At 45.9% G+C, this 25,196-nt stretch overlaps 2 protein-coding genes across 3 annotated transcripts in view; both read left to right on the forward strand.

Annotated features, from left to right (window-relative positions):
* LOC137426606 (AP-4 complex subunit sigma-1-like) overlaps window positions 1-21,896 on the forward strand; it is a 42,286-nt gene extending 20,390 nt beyond the window's left edge. Inside the window, exon 5 of the mRNA XM_068115282.2 lies at window positions 21,756-21,896. Coding sequence (XP_067971383.2) covers window positions 21,756-21,887 — 132 coding nt within the window. The 3' untranslated portion in view covers window positions 21,888-21,896. The remainder of the gene's footprint in view (window positions 1-21,755) is intronic.
* A 380-nt stretch (window positions 21,897-22,276) lies between these two features.
* The window catches only part of LOC137426605 (ribitol 5-phosphate transferase FKRP), a 30,277-nt gene continuing 27,357 nt past the window's right edge, over window positions 22,277-25,196 (forward strand). For both annotated transcript variants that reach the window (XM_068115279.2, XM_068115281.2), the window contains exon 1: window positions 22,277-22,813. In XM_068115279.2, the coding sequence (XP_067971380.2) occupies window positions 22,283-22,813 (531 nt within the window). In that variant the 5' untranslated portion in view covers window positions 22,277-22,282. The remainder of the gene's footprint in view (window positions 22,814-25,196) is intronic.

Consider the following 25,196-nt stretch of genomic DNA (forward strand, 5'->3'; position numbering starts at 1 on the left):
CTGGGCATCCTCCGTCGTGCGAAGTCCTGCCTTGGCACACCTGAGCTCCTCACCACATACAAGGCTTTCATCCGCAGCTCAATGGAATACTGCTCTCCCCTCTGGGCTGGTGCTCCTGCCTCACACCTAGCTCGTCTTCACGCTGTTGAAACCAAAGCATTCAGAATCATTGGAATCTCCCGCGATGAAGCTAACTCCAAGGGCCTCTCACTCACTCACCGCAGGCAGGTTGGTGGTCTTTCCATCTTCTACCGACTCCTCTCTGGCCTTGCCCCCCCCAGCTCTCTCTGGGCTCTGTCCCGCAAATATTCCTACAGGTCGCACAAGATCTGCCTGCAACCCTCTTATGGTCAAACTGCCAAAATCAAGACTCTTTGCTCACCTTCACTCTTTCATTCCTCTTTTCTCCCGCCTCTGGAACAAACTCCCTCACTCTCCTCAATCCCACTCCACCCTCCAGGTCTTTAAAACAGCTGTTCACCACCATCTCTTATCTTCCCCCATCCAAATCCTTGATCTTTTCTACCCCCGCTAATTTCACCCCAATTCCACTTTTTTGAAATACCAACTTCTGTCCTGGAAGTCATTGGTGTCCTTGTGTTTTATACTTCTCCCTCCACCCCACCCCCCCCCCCTTCCCATGCCTCCTCCCCCCAAGCCCTCTCCCTTCCACACATCTCCCTGCTCTCAAATGTTTTGTGTGCTTCACCTTCTCTCCCCATCTTGTTTTCCGCTCCCGCTTTTTGTGTGTTTTGTTTGTCTAGTAAATGTTAGCTCTTTCACGAGCCTCGATTCAGTATACAAAAAAAAAAAAAAAAAAAAAAAAAAAAGTGAGTATTGCGATATGGAAAGGGAGCTGAAAACTTGGAAAGATAAATCAACAAATATCTCGAAGATCATTGATCAGTCATCATCATTTTTGAGAGCAACAATAAAGGACGAGGAAAAAACAACAACCTGGCCGTATCACCCGTCCGACGTGGAGAAGGAATCATTCACTGCACCAGAATATCTTCGACGGTTTCTGATCGGTCTACTAACTGGTGATCCAGAACACAAACACCCTTCACGGAGAGTAACAATGCTCACGGAATCCTTCAGTCAAGATGTGGTATATGCAGTGACATGTGGTATGCAGAAGCCACCAAAACATATACTGCTTCCATCCATGGTTAAAACACTCACTGGGAATACGGAGTTGATACGGACGTTGAACAGATTAGGCCATGGGATATCTTACTCTCAGTTGGAAGAAAATGACACAGCCTTGTGCTTACAGAAGCTCGCAGCTAATCTAAATCAGCAGACACTCATACCAACAAGTATTCAACCATACGTGTTTACCAACTTGGCATGGGACAACATTGATAGATTGGAAGAAACATTGAGTGGAAAGGGAACATCACACATCGTGTGAATGGTATCGTGGTACAGGCCAGAGTTTATGGACCACATCTTCCGAAACAAGCGCTTCCTGAGATAGCCAAGAAAAAGCAAAGATCTTTGGATGTCTCTGATCACGAATTGACAACATACTGTTGCGAATATGGAATTTGGCCTCCATATCCGCTTGTAAATATTCCCCTATTTTCTCCAATACTCCCCAACTTTCCCCAGTCCCCCATTCCCTAGTCCCATTGCATGTAAATAACAATCAGTAGAGCCGACCTTCCCCTTATTCCCCCATTAAATGTCGTGCCCAGGTCCACCGCACCACACGTAGACAACTTTCGGACATCTTCCTAGTTATTCTTAATCTATGTCAGTTAAGGCCTCGTTTCCATTAATTATGACTCTTCGTTGCACCAGAATGTGATTATATGGCACCAGTAGTGAGTTTAGGACCTTCCCATACCTCCTCCCATCTTCTTCCCCAAACAACAACAACAACAACAACTACAGCTACAACAACAACAACAACAACTACAGCTACAACAACAACAACAACAACTACAGCAACAACAACTACAGCTACAACAACAACAACAACAACAACTACAGCTACAACAACAACTACAACAACGGCGCGCGCGGGGAGTGTGCGTCCTCCCTCCGGCTCGGTTAGCCGCCATTATCCATGCGCCCCACGGGGTTACCACGAAGGGGCTGGCTGTCAGCTCCTCGTCAAGGGCGGAGCTAACGAGCCGAGGGCGTGTCACTCCCCGCCGGATATACGCAGCCGCTTGCCGGACGTGACGTCAGATGCGCCCCCAGCTTGAGACGACAAGACGCCACCTCGAGCGCTGAGAGACCTCCTGCATCTTTTGGGCCGCGCCATCCTGTCCCTGAGCACAAGGTGCACCTTGTGCTGGCCATCGAATACCCGCTTTCCTTGCCATCAATCCCCGTGTGAGTCAGTTTTTGTCCTGTTTCTCTGTGGTCTGTCGGGAATAATATAAGGTTGTGTCTAAGTGCCTGTCTTCCTATGATGTACCTCTTGTAGTTGTAATCTAACCTTCCGCCTTAATATAACCTCCTCCGGAGGTCTTGAGAACTGAACCCCTGGTGTCGTATTGTGTCATTATAACCCAGCCGGGTGTCTTCTCTTTCCTATTGAGCCAGCGTAGCGCGGCTTCGTCGACGTTCGAGTACAATCGGGTAATTTGTGCGGACACGACGGCCATTCCGCTCGGCCCACCTTAACATCAAAGTCGTGTCTGTAACAATTGGTGTCGAGGAGTTGGATTCGGACCCGGGACTAAATTAGTTAGGCCCAAATTTTGGGAGGGAAAATCGATTCGGAGCGCGTACTGCGCTCGACGAAATTATAACGAAAAAAAAAAAAATTGGATTTGTTTTACGAAACTCGAATTTTGCAAGTCGCGCTATGGCGGATCAAGACGGCTGGGGTCCGGTAGGGGAGAGTGAAGCAGGGTCGGTCCAGGACCAAATTGAGGGACATGAGGGACAGGAGGAGAGCGAAGCAGTGAGGGCGGCAGGGTCGCAAAATAGCGTTGTCACGCACGAGGTGGCCACGGCGTCCACGCCCGCGGCAGCGCCCCTGGTGGATTCGAACCTTTTCCTCCTGCAAATGAGGGCCCTTATGGAACAAATGGTGGGAATGAGGGCTGATAGTGAGCGGTTGGGAAACCAAATGGGGGTAATGAGGGACGAAGCGAGGGGTACTGGTGAGAAGGTAGACAAAAATTTTGAGGGGTTAGACAATGGGATAAAAGAGGTGAGAAATGGGTTAATGGGGGTAGAAAACAGAATGGCCGCTCAAGAGAATCAAATGGAAGGGATGCAAAAGGGGTTAGAGGGGGTAGAAAATAGAATGGCTGCCCAGGAGAATCAGATAGAGGGAGTGAAAAATGGGTTAGAGGGGTTAGAAAACAGTATGGAAGGCAAATTGAGGGACATGAGGGACCAAGCGGAAAGGGAAGTTAAACAAATGGAGCAGCAGATAGAGGGGGTCAGAATGGGGGTAGAAACCAAACTGGATGCTCACAGGGAGGAAATGGAGCAGATGAGGGTGGCATCTGGGCAGGAGATGCAAGTGATGGGAGAGGAGATCAGAAGAGGAGTGAGTGAGGAGGTCGGAGGAGTGCGCGAGGAGGTGAGGCACTGTAAGGAGCACATGGAGAAGGAGGTGAGAAAGGGGACTGTAAAGTTACAAGGGGGCATAGAGGACCTGACGCAGGAGGTGGAGCAGCTGACGGTGGGACAGACGGAGTTAGTGGAGCAGGTTCAAAGGAACACTGCGGTATTAGGAGGGTTGAAAGCGACACAAAACGACATAAAAAACGACTTGATAGCGACAAAGAGGGAATGTCAGATGGTACGTGAGGGACTGACAACGAGGTTGGACGAGGTGATAGAGGTAATGGAGACGAAGGACCGGCAGGTGAGGACGCACCTGGAAACGGTCAAGGTAGCCTTAGAGGATGAGCTTGAGGAGACGTACCGGGGAATAAAAGAGGTGAAGCACAAATTAGAAGAAGTGGAAGAAGGGATGAGCGAAATTAAGAAGCGACGGAGAGGGGATAAGAAAGAGATAAAAGAGGAGATAAAAGAATTGGTCCAAAGTCTGTGTTTGGATCGTGATGATGTGCTCATTAACCGGATGAGGGATTCGCAGGTGATGGAGGAGAAGCGAAGAGGAAGAGGACCCGGTGTAAGTGGTGACCAATATGGTCGTGCGTATGATGCGCCAGGGGATTTAAGGAGCTTGGGGGTCGAGATGGACCCGGGTGTTCGTGAGAGGCCGTGGGTGAAGTGTGCGACAGGTCTGGTGTGCGAAAATGGAGGTGTGCAAGAAAGTCCGACTCTGGGGTGTGTGAGGAAAAAGTGTGTGCCAAGGAGTGAGTGTGCTGGCGAGAGTGAGTCGGTCGTAGCGCGTGTGCGAGGGAGCACGTGGAAGCGCGGTGTGGTGAGTGTTGCAGAGGGTGTGACGGGAGAGTGTGCGCGAGAAAGGTGTGTGACGGACAGGTGCATGAGGAAAGAGTGTGCTGTCAAGAGTAAGGGTGAGTGCGTTGTCACGAGTGGAGGTGAAAGTAGTGAGAGTGACATGGAGCGTGAGTTAGTTGTGACAGGTGAGCGAGGATGTACACCTGGGATGGAAGGATGCACACCTGGAATGGTAGAGCGTGAGTGGGAATGCACGCTGGAGTTGGTGGTGAGGCACGTGGTTGGGTGTGCGAATGAGGGCACACCTGTGATTGTCACAGAGGAGGTGACCGAGGAGGGGGCGCGAAGAGGTGTATTGGTGAGGTGTGCGAGCAACGAATGTGTGCCAAAGTGTTCGGTGGTCAGGTGTGTGACCAAGGCTGTGAGTGGAATGGGTGTACCTGGGTGTGTAAGGAAGGGTACGAGGAGCATGGGCACAGCTGGATGTGTGAGCAAGGAACGGGCTGCGGGGTGTAAGCGTCCAGGTGAAGCATCGACGTTACACGGGTTAGAGGTTAGAGCGACTTTTAGCCGAAGCAGGCCCTCGGTGCGTGCCGGGCCTCGCTTTGAACGGCCGCGTCCAGGCTCCACTAGGCGGAGCTGGCAGCCCGATAGGAAGGGTCGTTATGGCGACCACGTTTTGTTGAGACGTGCCGGCAGGTCGAGATCGGGACATTGGATGGTTCCGTGCCGAGATGGTGCGTGGGATCTCGGCCCGGGTAAACCTCCTTCCCTGCACCGAGTGCTGGACGCATCCAGCCGCTGGCACAAAACAACCAGCATCCATTGCTTGGCTTCACGAAGCCGGGCTTTGGACAGGGAGTGGCGCACCGAGAGGTATTAGTGAGTCGACTGGGTGATGAGGTTAGTGTTTTGGACCCAAAATTAGAGAAAAACAAAATTTGATGATTGGCAAGGGATTGGCAGTAGTGATTGGCAGATGATGGGCAGTGATTGGCAAATTTTTAATTTGTTGAAATTTGATGTGCAAAATTGGTAGTGAGAGACCCCCGATGTGGTGGGATGGCAAATCCACCATCCCTCACAGGTGGGGCAAATGCGCTATAGCTTATGGGGGTGTATGGCAGTGAAAACTAGCCCGGGTGGGTTAGGATATGGTGTGTAGGGATCTAGCGAGGATTGACATTAGGTGACGATAAGGTTAGGTAGTGACTGATACCTGTAGTGGGGACGCAGGTAGATTAGTGTGGATGATAATGACGAGGGAGCGTAATAGTTTAAAGGGACGACTGGGAAGCGCAAGTTTCAGAAGGGAGTAGTTAGCTGAGATGATGCCGTGTTTGTGAGAATTGAACAGGTGTGATTGCACAGGTGTGCAATTGGACAGGTGTGTGGAGCAGTGTATGAGTAGTGAGTGTGTGGATCAGCGCGAATGCGCTTGGGGAGAGAAGGGTGCAGGTGGCACCAGGTGTGAGAGCACAGGTGTGCAGGTACAGGTGTGTGGAGAGAGTTGGAGTGAGTGGTACGGAGTGGTGTGCATGGTGCGAAGGTGTGGATGGGGGAAGAGTGGACCCCTTTCACGAGTACCCGGGGCGGGTAGTGTAAGTGTTAGGTAGAGGGTACAGGTAAATTGTGGTTGGATATTGGCATTTGTGGTGCGGTTGCAGAATGGTGTTGTGGATGGGTGCATTAGTGTTGTGGAAATGGCTGGGCGTGTAGCCTGTTAGTGTGTGTAGTTGGTTGGGCACTCCACCACTGTGAGGATGTCGGCCAGGTGAGGCCGCAGGTGGGCTCTGGGAGCCGGTAGTTGTGAGTGGGTGCCTGAGGATCCCGGGTGTGGATCGGGCAGCCCAGTGCCAGAGAGGGCACGGAGTGGGGAGAGAGCCAGAGGGCCTTCCCCTGGTAGTTAGGTTAGGGTAAGGAGCAGGTAAGCTCGGAGGCAACTGCAGTGGTGGAGGTGTGCAGGTGGGTAGACCCACTGGGAGAGGTACACGTCGCAGCCCAGAAATTGTACGAGGGCACCGGGAGATGAATCGGGGGAGTGAGACCCCAAATTGAAGAGCACCACAGTTTGGCCAATGGGAATTGGTTTTTAGAACCCATAGTGTAAGAGGGCCAATGGTTTGGCCGGAGAAAGACCCCGGGTAGTGTAAAGTTGTTAAAGTCATTTAGGAGATAGTTAGGATTGATGAACCTGTCGCACCATACGCAGCCACTTACCTGAGGTGATGATGATGACTCCACACCTGTGTTTTCTTTGTTTTGTTGCAGGAGATGAATCGCTGTGTGGATTTGTGAGACGCATCACGACGTGGATGAGACATTGGAGTGATTCCATCTCTCCCTCCCTAGGAGGGACTGATGATGAATTGGTGATGGCAAATTATGATGTTGAGTTGAAAATGGCAAATTTGATTGGTTAGGAGGGAGAGAAGACGAATTTGGTATATGGGAGGAACGGGGAAGACAGTAGGGATGTTTGTTGATTTGTAAAGTAGATGTTTATGGGTAGTGTTGTGTTGTGTGGATACAGTAAGGGGTAAGGGAGGGGCCATGTAGGTTACCTGGTGGGGGGGGGGCGTACGATAGGAACGTACCTGTCTCACCTGGTTCCCATGTGCCCCCAGTGTGCATCACCTTACATTGCGTGCACTTTTGCGCCCTTACCACCTTACTCACTTGTTTCTTCTTTTGTCTCCCACCTCCGAGGATCTGGCTTTGGGGTAGAGAGAGAGGAGAGAGAGGTGCTGGCTGCGCAGTTGTGGGCCTGCACTTTCGCTGTTTGCTGCCGGGATCGATACACCATATGGACCGCAATGTTTGTGGCCACCCACAATGGACCGCAGCTCTTTTGCGGCCAAGCACCACCCGTGGAAGGACCTATGGGTCAACGTGGCACCTATGCCATAAAGGTGAACCACTGTTAATTAACACCAAGTGCACCACAAGAAGAGCAAGAGACACCTGCAGGGTTAGGGGTTGTCGAATTTATTTTTATTCCAATGAACAATGGTGACTGCACCGATTGGTGGTGGGGTGGTGCTTTTGATGCTCGGGAAGGGTGCTCTGCACGTTATTAAAGGCCGTCGGCCACAGAGCACTCGTGGGTTGGTGTATCGATGCTGGCAAGCGCGCTCTCTCTATGCATAACATCTGCATGTGTTCCTCCAAAAACAGGTCCTGGATCGTAGTGTAAATAGCAGCATAGTCTTGTAAATAATGCTCCCTACCGGCTGTATGTTTAGTTTGAGAATTCTTTCCGGATTTGGTTATCCTGTGGGTGTGTTTCTGTGAGGAGAAGGGTGCAACGTCGCAGGGGGACATATTTACTCATTTGTGAATATCTGTAAAACTGTCGCACTCAGGGTAGAGTTAATAGTAGAGGGAACTACATTGCGTGCCACACTAAAGTAGGTAAAAATTTATCGGGTCGGGACGCCCCGAGGGTAGAGAAGGGTGCAATGTTGCGAATATGGAATTTGGCCTCCATATCCGCTTGTAAATATTCCCCTATTTTCTCCAATACTCCCCAACTTTCCCCAGTCCCCCATTCCCTAGTCCCATTGCATGTAAATAACAATCAGTAGAGCCGACCTTCCCCTTATTCCCCCATTAAATGTCGTGCCCAGGTCCACCGCACCACACGTAGACAACTTTCGGACATCTTCCTAGTTATTCTTAATCTATGTCAGTTAAGGCCTCGTTTCCATTAATTATGACTCTTCGTTGCACCAGAATGTGATTATATGGCACCAGTAGTGAGTTTAGGACCTTCCCATACCTCCTCCCATCTTCTTCCCCAAACAACAACAACAACAACAACTACAGCTACAACAACAACAACAACAACTACAGCTACAACAACAACAACAACAACTACAGCAACAACAACTACAGCTACAACAACAACAACAACAACTACAGCTACAACAACAACTACAACAACGGCGCGCGCGGGGAGTGTGCGTCCTCCCTCCGGCTCGGTTAGCCGCCATTATCCATGCGCCCCACGGGGTTACCACGAAGGGGCTGGCTGTCAGCTCCTCGTCAAGGGCGGAGCTAACGAGCCGAGGGCGTGTCACTCCCCGCCGGATATACGCAGCCGCTTGCCAGACGTGACGTCAGATGCGCCCCCAGCTTGAGACGACAAGACGCCACCTCGAGCGCTGAGAGACCTCCTGCATCTTTTGGGCCGCGCCATCCTGTCCCTGAGCACAAGGTGCACCTTGTGCTGGCCATCGAATACCCGCTTTCCTTGCCATCAATCCCCGTGTGAGTCAGTTTTTGTCCTGTTTCTCTGTGGTCTGTCGGGAATAATATAAGGTTGTGTCTAAGTGCCTGTCTTCCTATGATGTACCTCTTGTAGTTGTAATCTAACCTTCCGCCTTAATATAACCTCCTCCGGAGGTCTTGAGAACTGAACCCCTGGTGTCGTATTGTGTCATTATAACCCAGCCGGGTGTCTTCTCTTTCCTATTGAGCCAGCGTAGCGCGGCTTCGTCGACGTTCGAGTACAATCGGGTAATTTGTGCGGACACGACGGCCATTCCGCTCGGCCCACCTTAACATCAAAGTCGTGTCTGTAACAATACATTGCTGGACAGCGCGTTGGACCACAGTTGCTCACAACAGACACAAGCATAGTAACAGAGTACACAGCTACGAACAAAAACCTCATCTGGATACTTGCTCGAATGGCCGACGCAGAGAAGCAACGCATACCAAGCTGGACAGGTTTCAATATCAACACCAGAGATTCTCTGACAGTCTCAAAGGATGTTGTTGGTTATATGCCCACGATCAATGCTCCAGCTACGGAATTGACCACAGTCGCTGAAATATTGAACCAGTCAGAACTTGTGAGGAAGGCACTACAGTTAGGGGAGATTGTCGTAGTGTTGGGCCAGGCCTTATACGCTAAGGCAGCCGAAATCACCTGGAAACACACTGACAAGTATTCACGAATCATTCTCCGTCTGGGCACTTTCCATACAGTCGGCAATATACTCGCAATTCTAGGAGCTCGTTTTCAAGATGCTGGTCTCCGGGACCTGTGCATAGAAACAAACCTCACAGCGGAAGGCTCACTTGCCAGTGTGTTTTCTGGGAAGATGTACAACCGCGCAGTGTATGTGCACAAGTCTGTGTATGAAGCATTCATGAGACTAGCATGGGAGGTATTCATTCCATGGGTTGAGAGAAGCAAACCAGAAGAAAAGCACAACATAGCGTCTGTGTCAGAAGAAGTGAGTGATTTGGTCGAACATTTGTGTCAACAGAAATTTGACAGTCTTCTGGCAAACGTCAAATACACGGAGTTAGTCACCACCTGGAACGAATTCTTAGACCATCTTCGCAATGAAAATGGAGAACTCTCAGCCTTTTGGATGTCTTATGTGGACATTGTTGAAAACGTCTTGCTTGCCCTGCTGCGTGCTGCTCGAGAAGGAAATTGGCTCTTGCATCTCTCTGCTATCCACAACATGATCCCCTGGTGTTTTGCCTACGACAGATTTAACTATGCACGATACCTAACAGCGTATTATGCTGAGATGACCAATCTGGCAGCCAATCATCCAGCTGTGTACCAGGCCTTCTTGGGTGGTTCGTTCTCTGTTGAACTATCCAGTCACAATACATTTGGACGCATTCCCGTTGACCAAACGACTGAAGTCACTGTGAACAAGGATACACAGACCCCAGGAGGCACAACAAGGTTTAGTCTGAAATCAGGAGCAGTCAAGCGCTATTACATTACTGCAGAACACAGGAGTGCCTTTCTTGGTCAGATGAGGGAAATGGTACAAGAACAGGGATCAAATTTTCCACATGCTGACCTGCACAAAACGCGTGTGAGGAAAGATGAGGATGCTGTTTCGACAATCGTACATCTGGTGAAGAGCTGGGTAAATCCATTTGAAGAAGCTCGCGAACTTATCAGTATCTCGACAGCAAAAAAAGCCCCCGAAGATATCTGCTCGGATGTGAAGAATGCCAGAGACATTGGAGTTGAATGCTACACAAACTTCAAAACTGAGAGACTCGAGACGGACCCACCAATCAAACGCTTTCATGATCCAATGAAAATGAACAAACTGAAAACCTTCAGTAATTTATGCAAGAAGAAACAAGTCAAAATGAGTGGCAGATCCGTGATTCTTCAAGCTGACAGAGCATTGTTTGGTCGCATCATTGTGATGGCACAGGGACGAAATCTGCAGATGGCTGATGTACTATCCCATCCTCTTGGTCCGTTACCATGGGCACTGGCAACCCCAGAAGGTCTCCACCGTAAAACCAACAAGGCTGCTCTTGCTAGTTATCTACAAAATAATGTAGCCCCTGCTGACCAACTTCCTGATCATTCTGCAACCATAATAGATGGAATGAGCATAATCCAGAAGGTGAAAGGGGATCGTCAACTTTGGGGAAATTGCCCAGTTTGTTTTGTCGATGGCACTGAAAGATGGCAGCACTAGTGACAGGATCGACATCGTCTTCGACACCTACCAAGATACATCCATCAAGAACTGTGAAAGGCTCGCCAGAGGAGAGGAACTTGGACTTAAGCTTCAGGACATCACAGCATTGCAAATTTTAAGGCAATGGAGAAGCTTCTTGGCCCATGTTGGGAATAAGTCTAGCCTCATTTCATTTCTGGTGAGCGAATGGAGGAAACCAGATTACACCAAGCATCTGAATGGAAAGGTCTTATTTGTAACAACTGAAGACAAGTGTTACAAAATCACCACGGAAGGACACCAGGAGGTGCTTGAGCTGCAAAGTACACATGAGGAAGCAGATGGTCGACTCTTCCTTCACGCTGCTCATGCTGCACAGACTGGATATCCAGCAGTTGTAATCAGCTCCGAGGACACTGACGTATTCATCATGGCGTTGGCGTTTCATACTCAAATTGCATCAAAATTGTTCCAGAAATGTGGCACCAAAGAACGGAAACGAATCATTGACATTACCAAAATTGCAGCTTCAGTGGGCGCAGATGTTTGTCATGGACTTATAGGGATGCATGCTTACACAGGTTGCGACACTGTCAGCACATTTGCCGGCAAAGGCAAACTCGGAGCGCTTAAACTGCTTAGGTCTAGCAAAGAGGTCCAAGAAACGTTCGCCCAGTTGGGAAAAGAATGGAATGTGGCCGAAGAGCTTATGGATAAGCTGGAGAATTTCACATGCCTCCTATATGCATCCAAGTCTGGTACAAAGGAACTTAATAGCCTTCGATACCATCTATTCTGTGCAAAGAAGGGCGGGATTGAGAGCCACCAATTGCCTCCATGCAATGACTGCTTCCGAAAACACGTACAGCGGGCCAATTACCAGGCAGCAATTTGGAAACGAAGCCTTCAGAGACACCCAATGACCCCCAGTCCTGTTGGAAAAGGATGGAAATGGGATGATCAGGATGGAACAACTCTGGCTGTGGACTGGATGAGTGGACAGGCAGCACCTCAGGCTCTTCTGGATTTGTTGGCCTGTAATTGTTCCAGGAGCTGCAAGCTACCAAGTTGTGTCTGCATTGCCAATGGACTGAAATGTACAGACATGTGTAAACTTGCCGCCTGCGACAATCAGCCATTGTCTGTCGGGCCAGACGACGACAGCCTCGACGAGGATGATCCATCTGACGAGGAGCAAGAATACGGATTCTGAGCCAAATATGCTGCGCATCTAAAGGGAGGGACACTTTCGTGATGTCATTTCAGACATTTAATTTCTGTTAAGTGATTTAAGTATAATATGTATGACGTTCATTGTAATTTAAAGCAGCCCGATGCATAAAAGGATAGGTTCAATTTATAAGCATTATTTAGTATGTGTTTTAAATGCCTGTAATCTGTGTCAATTGTGTTAAAAATTGATTGGTAATAATACTGTATAATAACAAGGCGTATTTGTTCGAGAGATCATGATAAACCTAGAGTGTGGAGCAAGTTTGCATGCATTGTGAAATATAATGTAGCTGATGTTACAAACCTACTTTAGGATACTAGCTAATACCAAAAATTACACTGAGATACCAAAAGTAGTAGACGAATAAACCTAAAATGTTCAAAAGCTATGTTTCGTTCCAAAATATCAAAATTAGGGGGTATGGTTGAACATATTTTGAACTTTGCCAAAATATGTGCCCCAAACAACCACCATATTACAAAGTAATGATATATTCCAATGCAGTGGTTCCTTGCGAAGATTTTGAGGGGTCAAATGTTACTCTGGGAGTTTTCATTTTTGAAATATTGACAAAAATGTACAATGTGAATTCTGAACTCGAAGCGATTTCGACCACTTTTTCACTAAATTTAACATATTTTTTGTCATTATATTGTTACAGACGCGGTTTTAGATGTTAGTTTACCGAGCGGTGGTGTATTACCGCGTCCGAACAGTTACTCCCCGATTAGAACCCGATCCCGCCCAACTCACCCGATTCCACTCGAACGTTGGCCGAATCGCGCTACGCTAAATCAATGATGGAAAGGACACAACGGCTGGGATAAATGAAACGACACAAGGGGTACAGTTCTCAAGACCTCCGGAGGAGGATATAATTGGTGATGCAGAAAAGGGGTAGATTACAGGGTAAGAGGTAAAGCACAGAAAAGATGGGCACTTAGACACAGTCTTATCTATCCCCGACAGACCACAGACAAACGGGACAAGACTGACTTACACAGGGATTGATGGCAAGGAAGGACAGGCAGTCGATAGCACAAGGTGCACCTTGGCTCAGGGGCAGAATCAACACGGTCCGGTCCAGAGATGCGGGGAGGTATTTCAGCGCTCGGAGGTGGCGTCTTCTCTCTCCAAGCTGAGGGCGCATCTGACGTCACCTCCCTCTTCCTGCGCATGCTCAGCGGGGAGTGACACGCCCTCGGCTCGTTGGCCCCGCCCCAGATGGGATCGGTCCGCCGCTTCTATTGGGTGCGGGGGGTTACCGGGCTCCGCCCTTGACGAGGAGCTGACAGCGAGCCCCTGCGTGGTAACCCCGTCGGAGCACATGTTCAATGGCGGCTAACCAAGCTGGAGTGAGGACGCACACTCCCCGCGCCGCCGCCGCTGTTGTTGTTGTTGTTGTTGTACCATGAGGAAGAGCTGCGGGGAGGTATTGGGAGGTCCTAAACTTTCTAACGGTGCCATACAATCACATTCTGGTGCAACGAAGAGTCAGAATTAATGGAAACGAGTCCTTAACTGACATAGACGAAGAATAACTAGCAAGATGTCCTATAGTTATCTATGTGAGATGCGGTGGACCTGGATGCGACATTTAATGGGGGAAATAGGGGAAGGTCGGGTCTACAGAGTGTTGTTTACAGACAATGGGACTAGGGAATGGGGGATTGGGGATAGTTGGGAAGTATTGGAGAAATAGGGGAATATTTACAAGCGGATATGGATGGAGGCCAATCTCATATCCGCAACAATATCAATATTTTGATAAATAACCCCCACAAATGTTCTACTTTCTATTGCTATATTAGTTGGCATCCAGTATGCAAATTATTGGCACTCTGTGGTCCTTAAAAACATATATTTATTCCAATTTTAGCAAATATCACATTTTTTGGCGAAGCGAAGCGGGCGTATAATAATATTTCGGGTGATAACACAGAGATGGCCGAGAGTTATACACTGCTATCACTTTTTTTTCATATCTAGGGACATATATCTTGCTAAAAATCACAATGAGCCTTACTCAATCTGTATGGTACCGACCAACCCCCTTGGCTCATAGCCTAATTCAGATTAAATTTGGTGGACAGGTTGGGTGTGTAACAAGGATGAAATGATTAGATTTTGGTGAAGAGGCAAATCTGGATGTAGATATAGATACGAGAAATTGAATAGACCTGTGTAATATGAAATGTAGATATAGATACGAGAATTCACCATTGAGAGAAGGGGAGGGAGTGGAGGGGGAAATTGGAGGAGAGACAGAGGGGTGGGGAAGAGGGAGAGGGTTAGAGAGGGAGAGGGTTAGAGAAAGAAAGAAAGAAAGAGAGAGAGAGAGACTTTGACTTTTACATCCTTTTATTACAAAAATATCAAAAAGTATATTTTGTAAAAGTATAAATAAAACCATTTCACAAATCATTTCACAAATCAAATGTAAAAAGACAAGCAAAACCATTTTAAAGGGAACATTTACATGAAGACCATTAGTACATCAAGAAAAGAAACAAGAAAATAATTAAGTGTTTTGCTCCTCACAAAAATTCATATTATGTTCGAGGAGTGATCAACACACCATTTTGCACAGAGCAAAGCACATTATTCAATGCCCATATGCTTTTAAAGATCAGTACTTTATCCATAGATGTGTAAAAACAAAATTCCATTTTAATACGGGCAAATACAAGTCCTTTGAAACAGGCCGGGTGGTTATCTGCACATCTTAAAGGATTTGCAATTTGCATTTTTCTCATGCGATATATTGATTTATTTGCCGTGGCAACGAGAAAGTTCGCTAGAACCACTTCTATTGGGTGTGTGTTGGAGACAAAGCCAAAAATAAAAGAATTCATGGTAAAGTTTAAAGAAAGCTTTGTGCACATTTCATGAAGCAAAACAAATAAAGGAATCAAGCGTGCACATTCAACATAAGCATGTGACAAGGTCTCAAGAGCACCACAGAAGGGACAATGATCAGATATTTCAGGAGAAAAAACATGTAAGAGCTTATTAGTGGGTAATATCCAATGTGCCAACCTCCACGACAGGTCGGCAGTTTTCTTCGGAATAAGTACATGATAATAGGCTTTCCATTTAGGTTGGAAGGGGTATTCTGTAGGCAAGCAATTGTGTCACTTCCTCAACTGCCACCTTCCGAAGGAGGGCCGGATTGCTTTGACGCAGGCCTGGTATATAACACGATTTTCCAGACCTGCAGATCCAAAACGTATTTTTGGTAAATATTTTATTATTGTACCAGAATTCATTACAGTGGGGGTGACTTCTAAATTTGGGAAACAGAGGCTTGGCTCACAAACACTTGGGCCATCACCAGTGCGATGATATTGCTCCCAGTGCACCTTAACTCTGCGGTATACGTTAAGTATTTCACATAGTACAGCAGATATTATGCGGTTAGATCGCATGCCAACTTTATTCGCAAGTGCTGCAGCACTTAACCATCTCTTGTTGTCAATCATTAGATCAGCAACGCTGTGGACACCATTCTGAACAAAATAATCAACAAAGGAGCGTTCCGTTCTTATTCTTTTGAAAAGAGAGTTGTAGAAAAGAGGCTCACTGAAAAACATCTCTTTGGTGTAGGAAACATAATCACGGTCGACCATGAAAACACGCCAAGCATTTAAAATTATATTGTAAAATGGTGGAAGCAAGGACAGATCGATACATTTCATGTTCATTAGGAATAGACAAGATGAATAGACCAGATGAATAGTCTAGCATGCCGGCTTGACGGAGGAGAAGGAGAGCAGTGGACCTCCAGGCTAGGTCTGATGAACCATAGAGAAGCTGCCAGATTGAGGCAATGCCAAAACCATTGCCCTGCATACGATGTCCACAAGACCATGCCCGCCTTCCTCTAAGGGAAGATTCAAGATCTCTGGACAAAGCCAATGTTTTCCACTCCAGAAGAAGTTTATTATTGTCTTCTGTATATTCAGCAGAAAGTGTTCAGGAGGTGGAATGGCTTTGATTCTGTGCCACAGTATAGATGCTGCTAGATTGTTGATGACCAGGACTCGTCCCCAGTATGAAAGCAAAGCCAGCAACCCTTTCCATTTCCGCAGCTTTTGTTCGAGAGAGTCAGCGAGACCCTCCCAATTTTTCGCTTGTGTTGCTGCATCACCGATGAAAACACCAAGGTACTTCATTCCGTTGAGGGACCAGGTGAGGTGTTTCGGAAGTACAGGCATAGGCAGCTGGCATGGGCCCATCCACATCGCCTGGCACTTGTTCCAGTTTACCAAAGCTGAAGAAGCTAAACCATAGTAGTCCAAGCAGTCCACCAGTTTCTTGATCTCATCGCTATTATGTACGATGACACAAATATCGTCAGCATATGCAGAGACTTTCACAAGTCTTGTGAGCAAATTTCTGCATCCGGTTAAGATGCTGCGGACTTTGATGAAAAGAGGCTCAATGGTTAAAGAGTACAGAATACAGGATAAAGGACATCCCTGCCGGATACCCCTTCCAACCTTTACAGGTGAAGTCAGTTCAGAGGTTACTCTGAGTATTGAGGAAATGTCATTATAGAACAGTTTTACCATGGAGAGAAAAACAGGACCAAGTCCAAAACATTCTAGGACCTTGAAAAGATATACATGACTTACGCGGTCAAAAGCCTTCTCTTGGTCAAGCACAATCAAACCAAGATTGTCATTTTTTATTTTGCACACATTCCAAAGATCTCTTAATCAAAAAATGTTATCGTGTATCTGTCGGTTAGGGATACAAAAAGACTGATCACTTTGAATCAATGACTAGAAGTGGGGTGATGCGTCGAGCTAGAACTTTTTTATAATCTGAAGTTAGAAGAGAGATTGGACGCCAATTATCAATGAGCTGAGGATCTCCTTTCTTTGGTAATAAACTAATTACTGCTCTTCGGCAGCTCATCGGCAAGTCACCACAACGTAATGAACTAGTAAAGACCTCCAATAGTTCTGGGCCTAATAAGGGTTAAAAGGATTTATAAAACTCTATTGGGAGGCCGTCCAATCCAGGAGATTTACCTGTAGGTAAAGAAGCAAGGGAAAGTGTAAGCTCTTCCAAGGAAAGTAAGGAGCCAGGCTGATCCCTTTGAGCAGCACTTAGCATGGGTAAGTCAGATGTGAAATAACTTATTGAGCCATCGTCAACATCATTTGCCATAAACAAGCCTGAAAATAAGTTATAAACCTCCCTCTTTATATTATCTTGTGACGTCACAGTGTTCCCAGTTGAGAGCTTTAAAGTTTCAATTTGCCTTTGATTGGTAGTCTTTTTATCAAAATGGAAGAAAAATTTGGTCGGTGCATCTAAATTATATAGCTGATCCATCCGTAGACGGACTATTGCACCTTTTGCTTGGTATTCGACTAGGTTGTTTAGTAGAGTCTTCTTTTCCATAAGCAAATGATTAATTATTTGTTCTATTGGGGCTATTTGCCACATCCGTTTGCAACTTCATTATTTCCTTTTCTAGTGTGAACCTCTCCCTTTTTACACTAAAAGAAGAGAAATAATTAAACTGTTGACAAAAGACAGCGATCTGTGCCTTTGCGTAGTCCCACCATAATATCGGGTTATTAAAATTAATCTTTCTTTCTTTGAGGCTAATCCAAAACACTTTGAAAGCTTCACAAAAAGCAGCATTTTCCAGCAACATGACATTGAACTTCCAATATGGACTGCCATGTTGCTGCAGAGCAAGCTTAAAGGGCAAAGTTACAGCCAGGTGATCAGAGAAAAGAGAAGGCACGATATCAGATTTCAATATCTTGTCAAGTATTACAGTATTGACATAAATTCTGTCTAACCTGGCTAGAGTGTGTATCTGAGACGTACATCTAGACCAAGTGAACTGCCGTTGCATAGGGTGTTGAATACGCCAGACATCTATTAATCCCGTCGACTTGATGATTTTCTCCAAGGGTTTGGCAGATCTAGGATGTGGCTCCGCACTGTTTCTATCTAATGCAGGGTCAAGAGTGCAGTTGAAGTCGCCACTCATTATAAAAGAGCAATTTAAGTCAATTGTACTCAGAAAATCCTCTAGCTTTAGAAAAAAGTTGTGCCTTTCAGCATTCTTACAGGGAGCATAAATGTTTACAAAAACAAAGGTTTGATTATTGGCAGTGAATTGAAGACAAGCCAGATGTTCGGGAATTATTTCATTAAATTGAACTTGTGAGAGTGTTAATGAGGAGGAGATAAAGAAAGCAATTCCAGCAGTGAGACAATTGATATCACTGAAGAACCACTGGCCCTTCATTAGTCTTCTCCACTGGGCTTGGCCATTCAGATCTCCATGCGTTTCTTGCAGCAACAAGACATCCAGGTGCAAACGCCGGGTCAGATCTTTTACCTGAACTTTGCGTTCTAAACTAGCACCACCGTTAATATAATGCTTAGACTGCCAAAACTAACACTCATTCTTTCGGAAAAAGAAAGACGATAAATAACTAAATAGATCAAAAAACCTATAGGGACCTCATTTACGAAGCTCCTGCCGAGCTTTCTGGATCATTTTTCTTAACTGGTGCTTCTGAGCATCAGTGAAATTTGGAGTGTCAGGGTTACGCACAATTTCCTTCAATTAAAAAATCAACACCTGAAGATCGGGGAAATGATCTTTCAGGTCAATGTTCCTTTTCCGATAGGAATCTCTAATAAAGTCCCGAAGCTCGTCATCCGAAGGGCTATTTACAGCCTTTAGAATCTGAGAGGACTCCTCTTGACCCTCACCATCAGATTCCTCATATGGGGAATCAATTGGTGTTTCAGCTTCCTGGCGCACATCACATGATTGCTCAGTTTCAATAAAAGAAACTTCTTCAGGAACGTTTTGTGCCGGAGTCGCATTTGAAGCTTCTTCGGGATGCGAGGTGGGGGACTCCAAGCATGTTTGTGACATGACCACGATGCTCGGTTCATGGATGTCACTCTCCTTCAGTAGATTTCAATTATCCTCTTTTATTCTCTCTGTGCCCTTATTTTCCTCATTTATTCCTTTTTTAGGAGGAGATTTTAGGTGCTTTTCCTCTTGCGATTGACAGGAGGAAGCTGTACAATGAACATCCTCGTGTGAGATGACCCTGTCTGAGGGATCAGGAACACTCACTGGGATTGGAAAATTAGAAAATTAGAATCCACTTTTTCCTTGATAATGTTTGTACTAGTGGAGGTATCCTTTTCCTCTAATAAGGCAAACCTGTTATCACATTGAATTCCAGTGATGGAGTTTTCACTGATTTGCCTTTTCCCAGAAGGTGACGCACTTCTTAAAGCCGATTTAAGTTTTTTAACTTTAGAAACGGTAACAAACCCCTCATTTGCGCTGTCCATTGGTTCAATGGGAGGGGGTGTGGCCACTTGTTTACCTGGTTTATCCTGCACATTTGTCGAGCAGGAAACGTTAACATTAATCTGTGAGTCATTGTTACCCGTTTCAACCATGTTAGGCTGTTCCTTCTGATGGCGGAAAAACCGTTTCATGTGTCCCACTGCACCACAACCAAAGCACTTTAGGGTGTCGGTGGTGATGTATGCTTGGTAATCGTGACCATTTGTAGTGAATTTTAAAGCAACATTCAAGGAGGGATATTCCTTTTTGAGAACCATAAAAACCTGTTTACGGAAACTCATCACATGACTGACACGTTCATCCTTGCAGCCCAGAGGGAGCATTATTAATGGGGACACACATTGCCCATATCACTGCAGCGCTGCAAGAATGGTATCGCTATCCAGGAATGGTGGTACATTTGAAATAACCACTTCCTGAGCAGGAGTATCCAAGGGATAAACCATAACAAAGTGTCCGGAGTCGAGGGACAAACCTTGTTGTACGATGAGAGCAACGTGCTCTACATCGGACACAAACACGATAACCCATTTGTTCATACGCGACTCCGCACGTACCTTATCAAATCCGATCATGTTCCCGCTTGCGAGAACAATGGCTTCTACTGTAATACCCTCCGGTGGAGAACACGCAATGCCATGCTCGCGTGATAATCGCTCAAACGCTGCATATCGCTGCGAATGAGCAGCCGCCATGTTTGAACACACGAGGCTCGACCCCGTCCTCCCAGCTCGGGAAGAGGAAGTTAGTAATGCACTCCAACTTTCCCAGCTTAGGGAAAAGGAGCGTTAAAAAAACAAACTAAGGAAATATAAGCGAGAAAAAAGGTTTGAAGTGAAGAAAATAAGTCGGCGGAAAAAAACAACAGGGAACCGCCCAAAAACGACGATTACTTTAACCTGCACGATAAGTGTGCTCTATGGCGCTCTCTCTCGTCTCAACATAGAAGGGGAAACACAGGGAAGCTTTACAAATAGAAACAAGGACATGAAGGAGCGAAATGGGGGAGGAGGGAGTAGGACAAACAGCCAAGACAGAGCACTCACAATACGAAGCGAGCAGCCGCCATGACACCGCACCCAACACACCAACAGCCAGCAGATGGCGAGAGAGAGAGAGAGAGAAAGAGAAAGAAAGAAAAAAAAAGGTGGGGAGAGGGGTGGGAGAGAGGGAGAGGGGTGGGAGAGAGGGAGAGGGGTGGGAGAGAGGGAGAGGGGTGAGGGAGAAATAGGTGGGGGAAAGAGGAAGAGAAAGAGCAAGGATGGTTAGGGGTGGGTTCGCAAAGAGAACATGTTGAAAGTTTATAAAGCTTGAGTTATGGGATGTGGTGTGTAGGGGATGCCTAACGTAAAATGACCACTACTTTGCAGGATTTGGATGCTAATTTGGAAATGCTATCAAGCCACAGAACCCTTGAGAAGCATATTTTAACAGTCAGAGAGAGATCGGGCAACATCGGTCAAGTTTCTTGTTTTTGTTTTTTTCCTTTTCTATTTATGCCTTTTAACACGCAAACACACTTTAGTTGTCACACAAATCCTTTTGGAAACTAGGTCGCACTGACCTATCCTGATCCGATTTTCCTTAGTATTTTCATCTCCGTTCTTACCTTCAAATGTGTTCTGTTCTAGAAGCCTTTGTGCAAACTAGATCACACTGACCTAAGTAAAGCTGGATCTATTTGACCCATTTCATTAATTATGTCACTGACGACATTTGACCTACTTAGCCCTGTTATTGTCTGCTCCTTTAACGTGTTGATACAACTTGGTGTTTGTCGGAATGAATTTAGTCATTGTCCCCCGCCCCTCCAACAAGGTTGGTCATTCAACAAGATCCAAGGGTCATTGAAATGAGCTCGGTCAGACTGACCGATCATCCGTCCATGTACTTTGCACGTGATATTTCAAAAAGCATTGAACGTTTGGCTTTTGTATTGCAGATATCTATTCCTCATGACATTATCTCAACCTGATTAGATCACAGCTGTGATTGGCTGAATTATGTTGCCAGGGCAACCATCTTGGTAACTTGGCTTGTATTCGTGATATTTCAAAACCCATTCAAGATTTCGCTTTCATATTCCACAGGTCTATTCTTAATGCCACCCAAAAGGCGGGGGGGGGGGGGGCGTAGAGTATCAGCTCCTTGTACTTCAATAGAAACACCTTGTAGATACTGTATTAATAATATGTTGTTGTCGTTGTCGTCATCACCCATTCCAATTAGTATGCTTTGCAAGTTGGCCAGAAATTGGTACTTCTTTCTCGTACTAGGAGGTGGTATGTAAAAAAAAAAAAACATTCATGGTGTCTGGTGCAGTTCTTGACATGATCCAAAGATATTATTCCACTTGGATAAAGTGCACGTGATCCTGGAGGAAACGGTGATGGGTGGCCAAGTGCTGGAAACGAACAATGCACGCATCCTCTCATTATTGCACCAGATGGATCAAACCTCGAGAGAGAAGTGACATGCGTAAAACACACCAACATCTGACATTCTGCACATGCGTCAGAAATGCCTACATTACCATCAGTTGAAAGTTAAAAATACAAATTATTATCCTGTGCTATAAACATTGGACACTATGTCTAGTGAAATCTACAAAGGGAGTCAAGATATCTAATTTCTTGACATTTGAAAGTCTTACTTTCTCTATCGCAGTATAATATCTCAATTTTCTTTCATACGTTATTGTGCGATCGTCTCAACACCGTTAAGTAGTGAAGGAATTGTGCTCGTAATGTTATATTCCACATGACTCTTTCCCCAATTTTTTTCTGCTATAAAGGTCAATCCTTGAAGAAATGTTTTTTGTTTTTTTAATTGGTGTGATTTCTTGAGTGGCCTGAGACTATTACAAGCATGAGGCTGTCCAGATTGCAATGGATTCTGTTGATTGCCATTGCTGTAAACCTTGCTGTAATGTATTCTATAAGTGGAAAGCACAATAAGGATGGCCATGCTGGAACTCTAGGTGCATGGTTTCCATACTGCGGCCCATCTAAGACTGCGATTGGAACTACTCTTGTGTTGCGTGAATTTGAAGACTTTGCCAATGGTGTACCAGACACTGCGGCTTCCTTCCTTCGTGCTCGTCCTGGAGGCTCTGTGCTTGTGGTCTCGGATAAACTTCCGTACCCACCTTTGCGACTTCCCCAGCCTGGCACTTCTCTTTCATGTCTAGCTGGCTTACCTGGCACGTCTAGCTGCCAATCACGGCCAGAACTGCTGTTGACCTCTGCATTTGTGCTGCTAGCTCCAGATGGAGTGCACGTCACCACAGCTGCACAGCTGGAATACATGGAGCAGATGCTACAACACTTAGGTGGAAGAGTGTTTGCTGTGGCTGCTCCTGTCTTATCTGAGCGGCCAGGACACTGCATACACCTTAAGGTCAGTCCTTGTATTTTTGGCTTTGCTTTGGCAATCTCATGATTTCCCCTCTCCCCCCACTCCACCCCACCCATGCCACTTTGCCAGTAGGCCTCTATGTCTCCCATACGTCTTTTGTCACCTCTCTTTCTTTTTTACTTGTACACCGTCCCTTTCCTTCTGTGATGCTCTTGTCCCTGTCATCCTTCCTTGCTGATGCATTGACCCCTCCCTGCCCCCCCCCTCCCCTCATTTTGCTTGCTTATGAACCTCAACCCTCACTTCTTTTTTGGTAATACGCCTCTGTAATTCTTCCTTGTTTATCCATTGTCTGAATTTTTCCTTCCTTTTATACTCCCTTTATCTATTTCTAGATCTACCCCCAGTCTTTCTTATATATGCACCCTTTTCACCTCAATTTTTACGGCGTAGTCCATCGGGCAGAGCCGTCTAGAACCGTGTTTGTCGGTCGGTCTGTATGTATGCATGTATGTCCCCTCAAACGTATACCAAACAGAGCTGAGAATATGGTCACATGACAGGGTGATGTGATTACGTCTGATGTCATTACGGCGGTGCTGCAGCTGACTCCATGCACCGCCATTTTGATTTATATTTCGAACATATCGTCGAACCTGTCATATATCACAATCGGCATGCTCTACCTATAAGGTTTTCATTCAGTGTGAAACACAAACGAACTGATTGTTAAAATGACCATCAAATATCAAAAGCATCGGCGTTACGGCTCTTCCAACAATACGATATGTATAGGCCTTAGGCGTTATGACTCACCGTCCGCTTCGGACAAATTAAATCCAAGTTTCTTCATGCAGTGGTATCGTTTCAGTAGTATCGTTTTCGTAATAATAATAATATTATAGTAAATATAACCATAACACGTTAATCCCAATGTCATGAATGGAAAGTTAATGGATTTAAGTAAGGAATTCACCTTGGTTTTTAAACAATAATATAATTTTCGTAATAGTAACGTTATGCGTAACATATGCGTTTACATAACGTAACGTATGCGTTTACGTATGCGTAAAACGTAACGTTATTATTATAGTAAATCTAATTGTAACACTAATCCCTTTGTAGTGACTGCAACGATACTGGAGGTTAAATATATGTATATCCTATCTATATATATATTAAAGTAGCGGAAGTTTTGTGTCCGGCCTTCATGCTTCGTCATTACGTATATGATGTCATTACGGCCGGCGTAAACACCCGCTCATTTTGAGAGTGGCAGGAAAGGTCATTCCTCTTTGGGGTATGTAGATTACAGTCGATCTATGGTCGGGTCTCAAGAACATTGGGTGTGTGTTCATTTACCAAGTTTCTTGTGGAGAGATCGCCAAGTGTTTAAAGCATTCGAGCAAGAACTCCATTTAAAACCCTTAAGGAACGGCTGGGTTGGCAAGCACTAGCTAGCTGCTTGGTAAATGAGCACACCTCCAACCCTTGTGGGGTATATAAATTGCAGTAGATCTTTGCTCGGTTCTGTAAGTAGAACTTACCTCATGGATGTCGGGATTCCTCCAAATTTATTTATTTAATGTTATAAACAGCATTAGCGACTGTTTAAAAAGCTAATCATGTGTGTTTGTGGTTTATAATATTTTACAAGACAGGCTACGCCACTTAGATTTTTGGTCTTGTTGTTTAAAAACAGAGTTTAGGGTCATGAACGAGTGAGGTGACAGGGCAAACAGGCAGCATACTGACAGTGGGGCAGTGAAATATTAGGTGGGTGATACAAGCAATGGAATAAACAAACAGAAAACGAGGCGAGGAGTGGATGAAACTCGGCAATCTGCAAGTAAGTAAGAAGGATGGTGCTGTTATACTTGCTTAAAGCCCTGGAGGGGACGGTAGGATTGAACCATTTCTGGTTTGCAAACAGGAGAAAAGTTTAACAGATGAGTGGAGTTGGGCCTGGGTTTTGTGAGATAACCAGGAAGAGATTGCTGGTGGAGCTGGGGATAATTGAGAGCTGGACTGAAGAGGGTGCAAGACCAGTGGAGAGGTGCTAGAAAAAGAGGCGTACAACCTGTGTGCTTGTGCTTTAATGCAGGAGATGCCAACATTGTCGAGAGCTTTAATTGCACAGAATACTTCCTCAAGAGGCAGTTGTGATGTGGGAGAATTAGCCCATTGGGAGGAACATTATTCCAATGAGCTATGGACAAAGGCTTTGTATGATGTTGAATAGTTCTGATTTTTTTTTTCCAAGGATTGACTTGGAACAACAGACAGTGCCTAATCTGTGACTGGCTTTGGAGGCCAACTTTGCTAGATGGTCAGAACAGGAAATGGCTTAGCTGATGTTTCAAGCGTAGAAGTTCATGATGCTTCACCAGCTCCAGTGGTTAACCTCTTCCAGTGGCTTGCTGTG

Source organism: Myxine glutinosa, chromosome 5 (assembly GCF_964187855.1).
Source record: "Myxine glutinosa chromosome 5, kmMyxGlut1.1, whole genome shotgun sequence".
NCBI classification, from domain to species: domain Eukaryota; kingdom Metazoa; phylum Chordata; class Myxini; order Myxiniformes; family Myxinidae; genus Myxine; species Myxine glutinosa.